This window comes from Esox lucius, chromosome 10 (genome assembly GCF_011004845.1).
Source record: "Esox lucius isolate fEsoLuc1 chromosome 10, fEsoLuc1.pri, whole genome shotgun sequence".
Classification (NCBI taxonomy): domain Eukaryota; kingdom Metazoa; phylum Chordata; class Actinopteri; order Esociformes; family Esocidae; genus Esox; species Esox lucius.
Window position 1 is genome coordinate 9,074,467 of NC_047578.1, and position 15,941 is coordinate 9,090,407.

Below are 15,941 nucleotides of genomic sequence, written 5' to 3' on the forward strand. Positions count from 1 at the left end.
CGATGTTTGCATTAAAGTACCCTACAGTAATTTTGTGCGGTGCCTCGTGTGAACGAGGCTTCACGCTTTCTCTGAAAGAGTTGCTCTTTAAATTAGAAATGGCTTTGCGCATGCCCAGCGAACTAACATCACGCTCGTCTGGAACAGGTGCTTTTTAAACAACAAATGAGTGAGGGAGAGGTGTTGCCAGCTCTATTTAAAATGTTCGATTAACAAAAAAAATTGGTATATGTATAATCAAGACTGTTTGAGATAATATCTTTTTGTAAACAAACCGTAGGCACATTTTTTTTTTTTACATTCTACATACTGTTCAATTTGCAGGAAAATTTAACCTGCGGTTTTCGCGCAATGCACTGACTTTGAGAATAGCCATTTTGAGTTTATTTCAATTTGACAGTATATTTTCTTGGCCAGCTTGCATAATCACAACAAATACTATTTATATGGCTTACGTTTTATTTATTTATTAGTTGGAAGACACGAGTTTTAAAAAGGTTTGCCTGTGAACTTTTTTTCCACTGTTAGCTTATTTTTAGGTCTTGAATTTACCAAATTCAAATGACCAGTTGATTAATTACAGAAAGCAAAGGGGGAACAAAAAGTGCAAATCTAGGTTTGAATTACAAAGATGCTCCCATCGACGAGGAGAGTTAAATTAAACCGAAACGTGCTTAAAATCGAAGGCAGTAATGTGCCTAAACGGAGACGGTCTTTTCATTCGTTGCACAAGGCTACTGGCGAGGCAAACGGTGGTCCTAACACGATGTCAAAAGATTTGGATTGCTCTCTACAAACCGATGACAACAGTGAAGTGACAATAAATGATTATTCTGTTTTGAGTGACACTGAGTCATACGTATTGAAGTCAGAAAATAATGTACCCCTCCACTTGGTGAAAGAAAACGGACACCTTGATAGCCAGGTTGCTGTTGTGGAAAAACCAGCTACTGTTGCTCCAGACAGTGAGGAACAGACTTCAACTCCATTGCGTGAAGGTATGGCCCTATCAAAAAGAAATTATTTTAAATGTAAGGGGAAAATAAGTACTGGGAATAACTTTGAGGTGAAACTAGAGGAGCCGTGCACTAGAAGTAAATATGTCCAGGCTAAACTCGAAGGACCTCTCACAAGAAGTAAATCGGCAACTAGGCCAAATGGGGTGACTGCGGGCCACAAAGACTTCTGTTGCAGGCTTCAGTTAGCTCTGTGTTTTTGCAGTGGAGTTTCCAACAACAAACGGACAGAAAACAACGAGCACCTTGAACAGGTCACCTCCATGGGTCTGAACTCTAGGCACGTTTCTTACTACATAAAGAGCGGCCTATCTGTGAAGGCAAAAGAGAATCGCGATTTTGCTCCCAGCAAACAGCCAGCTGTGGTGGCAAAGAAGATCGGTAGGGAGTCGGTGCAGAGAATAACGCGATCAACTGAGAGCAGAAAGAAAATATATTGGTCAAATCTAGGGGTAAAAGATTCGCATCAAGCTCGATCAGGAAAAATAAGAGAGGTTTCGGCAAATAAACGTGTCAGTGCTACTTTGAAACCGCTTCAAGGGCAAGGGAGGAAAGGAAAGTTGAAAGTTGAGAATGTTGAAGCTGCCGCGTCAGTCAAATGTGCAGGGAGAGAACCAAGATCTACCAACGCCGGGCAAGATGCTGGCCAGGACGTAAAAAGGATATTCTCGCTACCTAATGGGATTTCAAGTAAGATGCATGTATTACCATTATACCTTACTGAATAGAACACTGTTTTGATAATGTTATTAATTGATTTGAAATATCCTAGCTAGTTCTAGCATTTAGTTAGCTGGCATGTTATCAGTGCTGCCCCTGCAGCAATAGCGTGGCATTGAATAAGGAATCTCAATGTTGAGGCAAGCTTAGTTAAGTGGCTCCTAAAGCCTTGGATTTTTTTGCACGACGATTGTCATGTCCAGTAATGATGAATACAGTACTCTGCGCGGAATGTATTGCTTGCTATTGTTTCACGTGCCATGCGTGGCTAACTGACGAGCTAGCTAACGCATAATAGCTAGCAAACAAAGTTGCATGAATTCGTTTTTCATAATAACATTCCCCTTGAAATATACCCAGTGCGTTGAAAATTTTATTTGGTTACAATAACGCATAGGATAGTAGCAGTAGCTGACAGTTTTGATTACCAATGAATTGCCTTCATTTCAAAATGGCATTTCGTAAAAGGCACTGTGTGTTAGTTTAGTACTGTAGCTGTATTTTTTTTAATGTGGCTTATATTCATTTATTGTAACGTAATTGAGAGTAAGATGAGTTGAAGTTGATCTTAGATTAGCTACACAGCCGGTACAGCTTGCATCGCAATAGTGGAAGGCTTCATTCCCTTTGCCACCTTATTTTGTCTGTATTAATCATGGTAGGCGTCTGCTATATTATTGTCCTCATTCTAAGAGTTAGTGAGGTTAATTAAGGGGGAGTCTAAGAAGTAATGACCAGTTTACAATTTGATGTCCCCCTATATTTAACCTTAAAAAAATTGTGACTGACTGTTCATCTCCACCACCAGATATTTATAGGAGTCCTATTGTTACACGCAGTCACACCAAACCCCCTGGTGCAAAGCAGTCAGTTGGGAGAGTGGTCAAAGCCTCATGCTGTGCTCTGTGTGGTGACATTAAATACACAGCCCCTAAGCAAAAGAAACTGTCCGGGGCTGAGCCAGTGGGAGTGTCAGGCAGAAGCAGAGCCGGCGTCGTCAGCAGAGTAGCTGGGTCGGAGAAACCTAAGGTCAGGGTTAAAGCCAGGAAGACCAACACCTCCATGGTAAAGGCCCCCAAGAAGTTGGTGATCTGGATAGGGAGGTACCCCAAGGTCAAGCTCTGCGACATAGCCCAAGTATGTGACGTCTTGGTTGGGGACTTTTCCTGCCTGCTGCCAACCAAGCTTCTAACGAACAAAGTGGTGCGTTGTTTCAAACAGGACTATCAGAGAAACGTTACTCTGTTAGGGCCTAGTTGCAGTGGAGGGGGCCATGGAAGTGAGATGGCCAGAGAGCCCCCTGTTAGGAAAATATCCCATCACTCCTCTCAGTGTGGGCAAAGTTTTGGTCAGCTTCAGAACCTGAGCAATCAACAGTGCATGCACACAGGGGAGCACGGATTCGCTGAGGTCTCAACCAATCATTCCGCTTCTCTTGTTGCCTCAGAGGGCGGGACCTCCAAAGCCTTCAACAATAGTTTTGCTTCTCTCTCAATAGGTAAGCAGCAGGTGAACAGGGGGGTGAACGAGGCTGAAACACGTGACAGCAACTCATTGGAAGACTCAGGATCAGGAAGTGATGTTGTAGAAGCAGAAAGGATTGCTGATGTCACAGGGAAGCCGGTTGCTAAGAGGATGAGATTAGTTGTCAAAGGAGATATGACGGAACAAAAACAATCAAATATTAACAAACCACCGCTGCATTCTGGGCTTGCTACGTCTTCCCTCAGAGGCAATGGGGAGGGTTCTGAGCCCCTGTGTGACGTAAATCTTATCCATACCAACGCTGTTGATGCTCCTGTGAGATTACAAATCTCAGGGGTACAAGATGGCAGCCAGAGGCAAGGACCTGGCAGGTGTGACGGATCTCTGCAGTCCCCTGCAGTCGAGACGCTGTCCACATGGCCCGAGAATGGGACGGGTGAGGACCCAAGCCTGTTCTCCTGTCGTAGAGTAGTTCCCTACATGAAGAGGACGCCGCTGTCCTGCGCTCGCACTTACCTCACCTGGCCGTTCCCCAAACCTGACTCTACGCTTTTATGTCCCGCTACATCGCCTGTCCACAATGCCAACGGAACCCCGACGTCCTCAGCAGAATCTGGGAGTAATGGCAACGCCGCAGAGGAGGAGGGACTCGATGGCAACAATCCACCCAAACCGTCTATGTCCACCCTCCCCATCCCAGCTAAAAGCCAGACTGATACAGATGTGGATTATTTTGTTTCATCTAGTCTCTCTCGAGCTGAAAAACATATTGTTTCTAGACTTTCTTCTTCCGTCTCCACCGTCTCTTCACCCAAAGACTGTAGTGATGCCCCCCTCACTAGCTCACTTGACCCAGCCTCCACCCCCTCGTCTGTAGCTCTCATTGGTGACACACCCAACCCCTCTCCTCATCTCTTGCCTACATCCCAAGACCTGTGTACCCCTAAAAGGACAGACACAGGTGAGGCAGAGGCTATGTTGAATAAGACCCGTCCTTCAGCTGTAGGCAGTGAGACAGACGCCGCTTCCATTCACTCTGCAGAGACATTCCTCCTTCTACCCGGCTTATCAAGTCTTTCAGCTGAATCCTCCGTTCTTCCATCCAGCTCCTCTTTTCTTCTGCCCCAAGAAGAGAGTGAGAGATTTGAGGATCAGAGAAAAGAGGGAGATGATCGGAAAGAAGAGACTGCTCGGAGTATCGATGAGAGGGAGGATGAACCGGAGGTCTTGCCAGGCAGTCTGGCTTCTAGCCCTGAAAACCAGGAGCAGCGGCGTCAAGATCAGAGCAGGAGTAGCAGCTTGCCACTCAGCAGGTCCCACGAGGGAGAGGCTGAAGCGATCACTAACTTCGCCCCTGAGATCCTCCGAGGTCCAACGCCAAGGCTGTGCTTAACACGCGTGTGGCTGCAGAGATGCTCAGAAGATGGCAACACCGTAAATGGAAAAGAAAATGGAGAAGATCAGAAAGAGGCGCTACCGTGTGCAGAAGTGGTAACACAAGCCCAGGCCTCTGCCACGGATGAGGACGATGGTAGAGATGATGACGAAAGTACGTGTGATGAAGAGGAGCAGTCACAGTCTTCTGGAGTGGAGAATCAAGAGTCTGTTGTTAAAACCCAAAGTAAGTGGTTCTACAACCCGAGTAAGGCAACCTTTTGTACTAAGGTCAGTGCTGAGAACCAGGAAGCTGGCACGGTTTCCTCATCCAGATCATCCAGTCAAAACCAGGAAATGGCGGTCAGTGCTGGGTCACAGTTCGTGACAGCTAGAGACACCAAAGCTGACCTCTTGGATGAGTTCACTGCCTACGAGCAGGACATCTTGGTTGTGGATGTTCTCCTGGATGACCCAGAGCTGTTTGGCAGAATGCAGCCGGACAGTGTTCCGGTTCTGGCTTCAACTCGAGGAAGGGCCCCTAGAGCCAGGACCACGATCGGGGCAGAGGGAGACAGCGGTGCTGGACCGTTATGGGCCACTGATAAAAGGTACTAGGGCTTTTAGATGTGACATTTGGAAATGGGTTTCTAAGTAGTGCTGGTTGTTGTCACTGGAAGGGTTATTTAACAAAGTAGCTTTTTCACCCCATAATGATGATGATCGTATCATTATGGCTATTTCAGAATTGCATAAATATTGTAAAGATGTTATTTTACTTCGGCTGATTGTGATCAAATTTGTGATTTCTGCATAAGTGATTTGTTAAAAAAACAAAAACAATTCACAGATGCATTTTGATCATGTCTATTGATTAAACAATTAGTTGGTTTCCTACTAAATTGATTTCTATTTGTCTGGATTTGCGTTCATTCTTTTACAGAGCCTGTTTAATGTAAGCTAGGTGAAAAAGGAAATATCCCTATCTTTAGAGAGAGATCTTTCTCTCTCAGCTCTAATTGGAAGTCAGTTGGTCAGGACTTTGTGATAATGCTCTCTGTGTTTTGTCTCATAGTTCTACCACATGTACAGAGGGTCTTGCTGGTTTTAAGAGTGACCAGAAAACAATGATCCACTTTAAAGGTTTGTTTCTCTGAATGGTTAGGCTATATATCAATACCAAAACTCACACACAGTCCAAAATGCATAATTGCAATACAAATATCTTGCACTCATACTTCTGATTGACTGGCCACCAACGAGAGCAGGGCAGGGCCAACTGGTTCTGGCGGTGCAGAAACACTTTTTTTAGTCTGAGATGGAGATCTTAATGCCCAGTTAGTGCAGTTAACGAGCAGGTGGAACCAAGAACCGGAAGTGTTTCATCCCTCCAGCACCGGGGTGTCCTGCTGCCGAATTGGCTCGGAAGTATCGGTCAAAAGTTGCCAAGAGATTACGTAGTAAAACCTGTTTGTGTTTTCGTGTTTAGCTGAGCAAAGCACAGGGCGGTCTTGGAGACCCGTAGCCAGGTCCAGTCCCATTTCTGCACTGGTCCACAGCAGTAGCTGGCCTCCTTCTGACCGTGCACTCTGTCCAGGCCAGGTCAGTGCAAGACGTCCACAGTTCCGTCCGTTCCATTCCGGTCATGTGTTTAGTGTGCTTTTTAAGGGGCAAGATGTTGACTTTGCTGTGTTGTGTTTGAACAGTGTGGAACAGACTGGAACAATAACGGCTACAGCCCTGGGAAGCCCAACATCTCAGAGAGGTACCGGACCGTTACGCAGACTGTCGTGACACTTCAGTGTCCACGTAAAAGCAACACTTCTTCCACGTAAAAGCAACACGTTTTCCACGTAAAAGCAACACGTCTTCCACGTAAAAGCAACACGTCTTCCACGTAAAAGCAACACGTCTTCCTCAGGCTTTCTGCACCATACAAGTACAGTGTTTCATCACCACTGATAAATAATCAATTAATAAATACTGGGAAAGTATTCAGAGCATTTCAAATATTTAGCCTTCAGTCTACACACACCACTTCTTTTTAATGCTGACCAATTTCTTCAGAAGGGAAAAAAACGAAAATGTTTCATGTACATAAGTATTCAGATATTTTGCTATGACACTCCCAAGTTGGAAGAAAGTTTATAACCACAAAGACCCTTCCTAGAATTGGTCTTCTGGCCAAACTAAGTAACCAGGTAAGAAGGTGGCCTCCGACAACCTCAGTGGCCTCCGGCAGAGCTTCGGAGTCTCTGCAAAGATCCTGCCTGAAGGACAACCATCTCTGTAGCACTCCATCAATCAGGACATTATGGCACAGTGGCTAGATAGAAGCCACGCTTGAGTAAAAATAATATAACATGCTGCATGGAATTTTCCAAACAGCACTTAAAGGACTCTGAGAACACCCGGAAAAATACTTTACGTTTGTTCAAACAGCCGCAGGGTATTTATTATAGCTGTTCAGAAACTGGAGGCAGAAATATTGGTTACATCATCTCCATCCAGTCAAGGACTTGTTAAGAAAGAGCCAATGGGGAGTTCAACAGATTTGTAAGATAAGGGAAGACTGTTGTACTGTAAGCTGTTCATAATGCTGTACCTGATGATGATGATGAGTCTAAAGATTTTTATGATAGGTGATAGGTGTGTGACATGCATGGCAAGGATGTGTTTTGTGAGCTGAAAAGCTGCAGGGAGGGTGGAGATGCCTAGGCAACAGAAGACTGTTCCAGTCGATTTTTTTTCTTAAATCTTTTGGTTTTAGCAAGAAGCGACTACGTTTCGTTGATGTGGAAGCAGAAACTTACGCAACTGCATGACTGTCCCATCTTCAGTCAGCTGTTTGAAATCCTGTTCATATTTTGAAGTTGTTTCATTTTCATCACGATGATGATGATGATGATGATGATTCTTGGGTGTTTATTACAGAGCTCTGGCCATCCAGCCTGTGCGCTCATTTAAAAGCTCACTGCCTTCCATGATGACTGGAAACTCCTGGTGCAATGGTAAGAACACACACACTGACCCTCACTACATTATCATTTTGAATATAAAGGTTAAGAACGCATAGAGAAGGGAAATCCTGTATTGTGTTCCTCAGGACGTAAAGCCCCGGCCACAGCAACAGAAACAGGCCCTCAAAGACACATTGACTCCGTAGGTATCCCATAATGCACTGCTGCTTATATTTAAGCTACAAACCAAACAGGGGGGTGGTTTTGATTTCATTTAAGAAAAGAGAATGTAATAAAACAGACAAGTAACAAGTATGTCAACCCCTTATTCTAATAATAATCTTGTCATTATTTGCGACCACCTAGTGCCCAAGGTCTAAACCAGGTCCCGATTTGAGGCTTGCGATAATAAAATGGACTGGAACCCGCTGAGGTCCATAATTGAACACCATTGCTATGGATGCTGTGAATTATTTCACAAGGGGCTAATTATTGTCTTCTAAATGACACTATATGGAAATATGAGAAAGTAGGTGAAACATTGCGATATTCAAAATATATTTAGCTGTCCATGCTAATATTAGAGATGGATCATGGCACTTTGCACCAAACCTCTGTCAGCTCCCTTTGAGTAGAACGGTCAGTTGGACATCAGCTGAAAAAGAAATATATTTTGATATGGCCGATATACAGTTAATAAGGTGAACAGCTGTTGTTAAGGGTGCCTGGACATCAAGCTTAGCCTTGACACATATACCAGAAACCCTGAGATACCCAGGGCTGCCCAGCCCTGTTCCCAGAGATCTACCATCCTGTAGATTTTCTTACCAACCCAAATATAACACACCTGATTGTAATAATTAGGTGGAGATCAAGCTTACTCAGATGACTGGCAAATGGGTTTGGAGAGGAAACTTACAGGACAGTAGATCTCCAGGATTGGGCAGTCCTGGGCAATGGGTATCATGAACTGGTTGCCAATGCAGTTAGAGCCGTAAAAACTGATGTCATACCCATGCTAAGCTGTCTCATATACCACGGCTATCAGCTAATCAGCATTCAAGGTTTATAATTGTATTCATACATTCACTCCTACTCCCTCTCTGCTTTCTTCTCTTAGTATTGCAAGTACTATTTCAGCTTGTCAGGATGTTTTCATAAGACCTGTTGGTTCCTCCACGTGCCTAAGAAAGGAGATGAGAAGGTAGGCTACTGCGTTTCTGATGCTCAGTGTTTGCAATACATTTTCACTGGGGTTGATGAATTTGCACTTCTGTGATCATGTTCATCAGCTTCACCAGCTGTGGTTGTTTTGATCGGTGTAACCTTCGAGCCAAATCACGACGGAGCAGCATTTGTTTAATACATCATTTATGATGATGGGGGGGGGGGGGTGCTTGTCAGTTCTGCAGAAATTAAGATGTGCAGAACTTAGTGGAACAGTGAATCCCTGTGAAATATAAATGACAGTAGTGTATCAACATACCATGAAAATGTAACAGCTAGGCTAACAAGTGCATTCATATTCCATTCCTGGCCCAAACGGTGTTCCATGTGTTTTTGGACATTGGCAAGCTTTTTTTCTCTGTCTCAATTAAGCTTCATATCCATATCGTAAACGTGGGGGTACAAAACTAGCTGTTAATCTTTAGGGAAGAAATTCAGATTTTTCATAATGCTTTATGTCCCATCCCTAAGTAGGGAATTCTTTCCATTTGGAATGTGACCGGTGTTTATTTTCTTCTAGTTCTGTGTGGATGCAGTGCTACGATTGGTCAGGTCTTCTGACACTGTCTGTCTGCTGAGGGCAGGTTAGTGTGTGTGTGTCTGTGTGTGTGTCTGTGTGTGTGTCTGTGTGTGTGTCTGTGTGTGTGTCTGTGTGTGTAAGAGAGCGAGCGCGACCCTCCAATCTCCAAATGTCTATGATCCTTCACTCCATTTCCTCCATCTCTCCCTGCAGTGTCAGTGTTTACGTCATACTACCAGTCCAGTCCACCTGGTGTCTACTACACCCCTCTGATTCTGGCTTCCCTCCTGACTGCTCTGCTCAAAGCTGGCTTCTTGTCTGACATCATCAATGTGCTTCATGTCAGCACTGCCCACAACCTGCTGGTACCAGCACACACACGCACACAAAATTAACATTTATAATATGTTGCCGTGTCATTCTGTCAGCAAAATGAACATGTAGACTTTTCTCTTACTGTCTCCCTCACCCATCTAGCCCAGTTCAGAGATTCTCCTGGCACTGTTTGACTATGTGAGGGAGAACGACCAGTCGGTCTTACCTGAACTCATTCAACTCACCTCAAAGGTTGTGTGTGTCTGTGTGTATTGTTATTTGCTCTGGATAGCAGTGTTTGTTGAATGACTAAATGCGTAGTGTGATTTTAAATGATGCGTGAAAATATAGGTTTGGTGTTGAGTTTGTGTGCCTTACGCATGTTCCTACAGTCAACCCAAACACACCCAAACAAGTCTGCTGGCAACTCCACAAACCAACACGGCAACCTCAGGTGAGTTTGTCCTAATGTCTCACACGCCTTGGCTGGCAAACCAGATCTGTAGGGGGCTGTTCCGTTGGTCTGGCTGAACCACCCTGGAGTGGTGTTTTTCAGAGTCTGTTGATTGGCTGTTGGAGGGGATTCTGCTGACCCCTTTTAAAACTCCCGCTGAGGTATACAGTGGTGCTCAAAACTTTGCATACCCTGTCAGAAATTGTGACATTTTAGCATTGGTTTTGAAAATATGACTGATCATGCAAAAAAAATAAAAAATTCAAGGATAGTGATCATATGAAAAATCACCCAAATGGCCCTGATCAAAAGTTTACATAGCCTTGTTCCAGACACACAAGGTGACACACAAGCGAAAATCGCAGTTAAAGGTGAATTACCCACACCTGTGGCTTTTTAAATTGCACTTAGTGTCTGTTGGTGGTTTCGAGGAGCGCAATATGACAATCCTTGAACTAAAATTAGCTGCATGGTCGAGTTGCCAGAAAGAAGCCTTTACTGCGCCAATGCCACAAAAAAGCCTTGTTACAATATGCCCAACAACACCTTGACATGCATCACAGCTTCTGGCACACTGTAATTTGGAGTGACGAGACCAAAATAGAGCTTTAGGGTCACAACCGTGTTTTGGGGGTGTGTGAGCTCTAAAGGCACAGTGATTCTTGTGAAAATTGATAGCAAGATGAATGCTGTCAATGCATGTTATCAGAATGCATGCTATCAGAAAATACTGGCAGGCAATTTGCATTCTTCTGCACGAAAGCTATGCGTGGGACACTCTTGGACTTTCCAGCACGACAATGACCCTAAGCACAAGGCCAAGTTGACCCTCCAGTGATTACAGCAGAAAAAGTTGAAGCCATTCTGGGGAGATCTCAAACGTGCGGTTCATGCAAGACAACCAAAGACTTTGCATGACCTGGAGGCATTTTGTCAAGTGTAATGGGCAGCTATATCACCTGCAAGAATTTGGGGCTTCATACGCAACTATTATAAATGACTGCACACTGTCATTGATGCTAAAGGGGTAATACACCGTGTTAAGAATTAATGTTATGCAGACTTTTGAGCAGGGTCAGTTGATTTTTTTTTCCCTTTGTTGCCATGTTTTGTTTTATCATTGTGCCATTCTGTTATGACCTACTGTTTAATGTGACTCACGTAAGAAATAAAACACTTGTTTTGCCTGCTCACTCGTTTTCTTTACAAATGGTACATATATTACCAATTCTTCAAGGGTATGCAAACTTTTGAGCACAACTGTATTTTTATTTATTATGAATAATACCCACATTTTCAATTGTTCAAAATTTGACCGTTCCTCCAGTGGTGTTTATTATACTGCTATCCAGTGGATTCAGGCAGTGAAGTTGCGCCATGGTTGCTACATGTTCACTGCAAAATCAAGTGAGAAGCAGTCACTGTCTTAAAGTCTTGCATCAGACATTTGAAAAGCCTCATAGGCTCCAATGATTCTAACTTAGACTTTCTCTGCAAGGCATTCCATGAATATGAGGCATGTTAGTCAGAAGTAGTTCTGGCCATTCAGAGTAAGCCCACAGTGTCTAGTTCCAGTAGGTATTAACATCTGTTAAGTTGTGGTCTCTTAAAAGGTAAATGGGGAAAAAAACACTCTTGAAAATATTGAATTACAGGTTAAAAGCTAAATGACTAAAATGTGTTCATCACTCCAGATCAGTGGTCCCTCCTGAAGCCCGGAGTTTGACCCGTGCTGCCATGGAAGTGGAGGTAAGAGGTATTTTTCTTACCTTTGTCCGTTGTTTTTTCCCTCCATCTCCACCTGTCTTCACGTCTCTTCCTCCCCCTCTAGTTTTGTGCCCAGCATGAGGACTGGGTGAGGTTGGGTGTGGTCTTCCGCTCTGTCTGCCATTCCTACAGAAGTCTGGCCGAGCTGCAACAGTTCAGCGGCCGGGTTGCCATAGCGCTGCTCACGGAGACTAAAGACAAGCTGGCCTTGCCTTTCATCACCTTCTCTGAGACGGGTAAGACGACAGACAGGCGTGTGAGGGGCGGTAATGTAGGAGCAGGAACCTGTGTTTGGTTTGATTTCCTGCACTGTTCCAGTTTACCAGGAGACTGAGGAATGGGAGCACGGCCTGATGAAGAGTTTCTTGGGGAGAATTGGAGTCTCTCTGATGTACAGGTACCACAAGACCCAGCAATGGACCAAGGTAACTGTGACATACTCTGTTTCCCTTCCACAGTCGGGTTCAAAGCCTGGTTCTGATGATGTACAATGTTTGTAATATTGGTGTGTGTGAGTGCATGGCTGAATAATAATGGAATGGCAAATCTGATGGAATCCTTACTTGTTGGCGTCTGTAAAAGTACTCTGCCCAACCGTGTGTGTGTGTGTGTGTGTGTGCGCATGCGTCCGTGCGTGAGCAGGGTCGGAGGCTGGTGGAGGTGTTGTCCAAGTTAAAGGTGAACTACTCCACCCTTAAGGGACTGTTTGGTAACGAGGACGGAGCATCTCGCTGTTGCCTGGTCACCATAGCAACAGAGCTGTTCCTCAGGAGTGACAGTGTGGAGGGGGCGCTCAACACGCTTAGAGGTAATGAAGGACCTGTCACTCAGTGACACACTCCGTGGTAACCATTTCAGAGAGAGAGAGAGAGAAACAGACTGACACACACACAGGTTACAAAGTATCAAGCTCCTTCTGCAGATAACGAGTGGTTCCTGAGTTCGTGTGTGTGGCCATGTTCGAGGGAGGACATGACCGAGAGAAGGAAAGTTCTGGTTCAACTGGCTGAGAAAACATCCCACAGAGACACCCTTGAGGTCCTGACTAACCTTCCTGGGCTAAAGGAACCAGCTGGTACGTACATACGTACAGACACACACACACACACACACACACACACACACACCCCATGTCCAAGAAATGCAGCAGTGAGTCACATGTTTATTCCGCTCATTACCGTTTGTGTTGGACCCTCTACCAGAGCTAGCAGACGCCTCCACCCACGAGAATCTGTTCAACGGTCATCTGAAGTCGTGTGTGGACAGGCAGTCGGTGGCCGTGGCCGCGGACACGCTGGACTTCATGTTGTCTAAGGGCATCGCTGTCGACCTTCCTCTGCTGCACGTTCTGATGCACAAACTGGGCAAGCAGAACATCTGGCTGCGGGCACGAGCCCTCTTCAAACGTCAGTCTGCTACGCCAAGATAAAATGTTACTGTTGTACCATGCCATTGAGCAAAAAACTACATTTTAGTTATTAAAGTAGGCTGTAGTTGAGCGCTGTGTGTGTTTCAGGGGCCCTGTCTCTGGGCTACTACCCTGATGTGAAGGCTCTGCCGGGCTCACTGGCCCTGACCGTGCCCTGTTCCCTGGGGGTGATGGAGATGGCTCTGGCCTTTGAGATGGTCATCACTCTCAACGCTGCAACCATCCTCAACACAGCAGACAAACTGCAGCCTATCACCATCACACTCAAAAGGTGCGTGCGTGCATGCGTGTGCTTTCTTTACCATTAGGACCAGATACCGAGAGGGAATGTCTGAGACTGGCTGTTAACTAATGACGTGTGTATGTTCCCCCTCTCCCCACCACAGGACAGGAGAGGGTGAGAGTGAGTACTTGGCAGCAGGAAGCTGCCTCCTCTCGGCTGCGATCGTCCCTAATCCCAAGCTGACTGTCCACTACACGGCGGTTAACTCCTGTCAGGAACAGTTGTTCACTATGGATGGGCAGGCTACACGCCGCTGGCTCCGACACAACCACACCTGGGCCAACGATGCCTGGACTGGAATCGACCAACGCTCCCAGCCTGCGGTGGCCAACCAGTGTTCCCTCTAACTGGCTAATATGTTCTGGGAATACCGGAATGTTTTGGCACAGGAAAACCTTGGTGTTAGTTTTGTTTGTTTTTCCAAATTGTTGATTGGATTGAATTTGATGTTACTTATTGATTTCAGAGTTCTCAAATTTTAGCCTGATTATGCCTTTTGTTTTACCTTTGTGGCACTTAAATGTTTCTATGAGCCTAGATTTGACTGTTTTGTGTAAGGAAGAAAAGATACTGTATTGTTATAAAGAATCAAACAAGGTTCACATCTCTGATATGCTTTCACTGTGATTTCTTTGAGATTGTCAAACTGATGTTTTGATACTTGATGACATGACTATATATTACTTCATTGTTTTCTAATTGTTTAACAATTCAATGCTTTTCCTTAGAACTTTCAATTCTGTGTTTCCTTGTTACTTTACATTCTCTGTTTCCTTGTTACTTTGTGATTGTCGAGAACCCGGTTCTCCGTTCTGATTCTCGCTCGTTTTAAGCGATGACAGCTTTTCAATGTAGTCTACTACCTAAGGTATGATGCGTGGTTTCATAAAACATATGGTTATTCTGGGGGAAAAAACTGAAAGCTATTCAGTTTTTATTTTGTTTCTCTTTACAAAAGTAAACTAATACAATATCAGACTTGTTTTTGCAGATTTATTTTGTGTTCTGAAATGCTTTGGTCAGTTTGGACAGAGAGCTAAGGTTCAGATTTGTGGGTTCAACCACTGCATAATAAAATATATTTGCTTGCTGTTCTACGTGTTGCTCGAGTTAAGCGTCGACTAACTAAACCTTTTTTGTGGTTTAACGTGTTACGTGTTACAGATGCTAGTACTACCTGATTTCCACTAGGGGGGAGGAATAAACATTACTATGGTGATTTGAATCGAGTTGTTCTTGATTGTACTTCCTCTTGTAGACATTTATTTTAAACTTGGCTTATTGCGATGTGGGGGCATTCATAATTGTGTAGAGTTTCGAAAATTTAAATCGGAATTCAAGAGCACCTCTTCAGAATTGACTCCAACTTCGACACTAAGTCATGTGAATGGATTGGGAAATGTTAACACAGATGCCAGTGTTAGTCAGCTGAGAATAGCACACACAAATGGGCGATTGTTTGGATTCTCCGAAAAACTCAATCCGCACCAGATCCTCTGGGGTGCTCTAATTTATTCTTCTTCAAAACAGGTTTTCCTCTGTCTCTATTCGATGTGTGATTATGCAGAGACAGCGTGGGAAAAGAGACCAATTGTCTTTTTTATTTTTTTAAACATAAGTACCTAAATTTTACCAGCTAAATTGACAGGGGATACATTCCAATTTCAATCAAAATCAGGGAGTAAGGGTTAACTGCCTTGGTTAGGTCCAGATCCTACATCGGGGATTCTGTTTTGCAAACCTTTTTTTGTCAGATGTTGTAACCACTAGGAAAATGCCAACACCGATGTCTATGTCCACCAGACCACGGGGTCTGCACCCCTCTCACCAAGCACTTAAATAAAAACACAAACATTCCATTTCACATTATTCACTGTCTGAAATTAAGGTCAAACTATATGAAAAGAAAACGATTTAAAAGGTACACGATGGTGAAATTATCAATCATGTTTGACTTGAAACCAAAACAAATGCATCCCATTAGACATGCACAAGCTTGATATAATCGTTGTGTGCTACAAATATGGAGCCAAACAACTTTTGATTACTTGGCACACGTTTGTCTCCCTAAAATAGAGAGAAAACTGCCATTGTGTCCAAATTGTTGAAAATAAGATCATCCTTGCGGATCTGCACTAGGTAATTTCATAATTTCACATCCAAGGTCCGGAGAAAAGAGACAAAAAATTGATTTCTGTCCAAATTCCAAAGATTTCACGTATATTTCCTTATATAGAATTGTCGTTATCTTTCATGGGTTCCAACAATCTCAAGATCGTATCTCTGTAAATTCAATGTGATTTTGCCAAACCCACAAGCTTTTGTTGTATAGTATATCTAGTAGACCTATCCTGTTCTTGTCTTTCACGGTTATAAATTAAAGTTATTTAT

General features: G+C 44.1%; 1 protein-coding gene across 4 annotated transcripts; it reads left to right on the forward strand.

The window, feature by feature from the left end:
• The first annotated feature begins 138 nt into the window (after nucleotides 1-138).
• On the forward strand, nucleotides 139-14,528 carry topaz1 (testis and ovary specific PAZ domain containing 1). Of its 4 annotated transcripts, none has more exons than XM_034294597.1 (20): nucleotides 139-1,706; nucleotides 2,545-5,206; nucleotides 5,671-5,738; nucleotides 6,085-6,197; nucleotides 6,302-6,360; nucleotides 7,530-7,606; nucleotides 7,702-7,757; nucleotides 8,676-8,759; nucleotides 9,303-9,366; nucleotides 9,516-9,667; nucleotides 9,780-9,869; nucleotides 10,010-10,071; nucleotides 11,766-11,820; nucleotides 11,903-12,074; nucleotides 12,157-12,263; nucleotides 12,481-12,646; nucleotides 12,749-12,913; nucleotides 13,041-13,244; nucleotides 13,355-13,538; nucleotides 13,654-14,528. In XM_034294597.1, exons 1-20 carry the CDS (start codon nucleotides 632-634, stop codon nucleotides 13,895-13,897), a joined length of 5,859 nt encoding a protein of 1,952 aa, XP_034150488.1. In that variant the 5' UTR covers nucleotides 139-631; the 3' UTR covers nucleotides 13,898-14,528. The 4 variants fall into 4 exon arrangements, with proteins under 4 accessions (XP_034150488.1, XP_010871544.2, XP_034150490.1 ...); XM_010873242.4 differs by having other exon boundaries at nucleotides 12,761-12,913; XM_034294599.1 differs by having other exon boundaries at nucleotides 140-1,706; nucleotides 3,235-5,206.
• Nucleotides 14,529-15,941: the final 1,413 nt, after the last annotated feature.

Bases quoted from the DNA above. Each gene is read 5' to 3' on its own strand.
- topaz1 (XM_034294597.1), top strand. From the start codon at position 632: ATGCTCCCATCGACGAGGAGAGTTAAATTAAACCGAAACGTGCTTAAA. The intron at 7,607-7,701 runs GTAAGAACACAC...TGTGTTCCTCAG, and splicing joins TGGAAACTCCTGGTGCAATG to GACGTAAAGCCCCGGCCACA. The intron at 13,539-13,653 runs GTGCGTGCGTGC...TCCCCACCACAG, and splicing joins ATCACCATCACACTCAAAAG to GACAGGAGAGGGTGAGAGTG.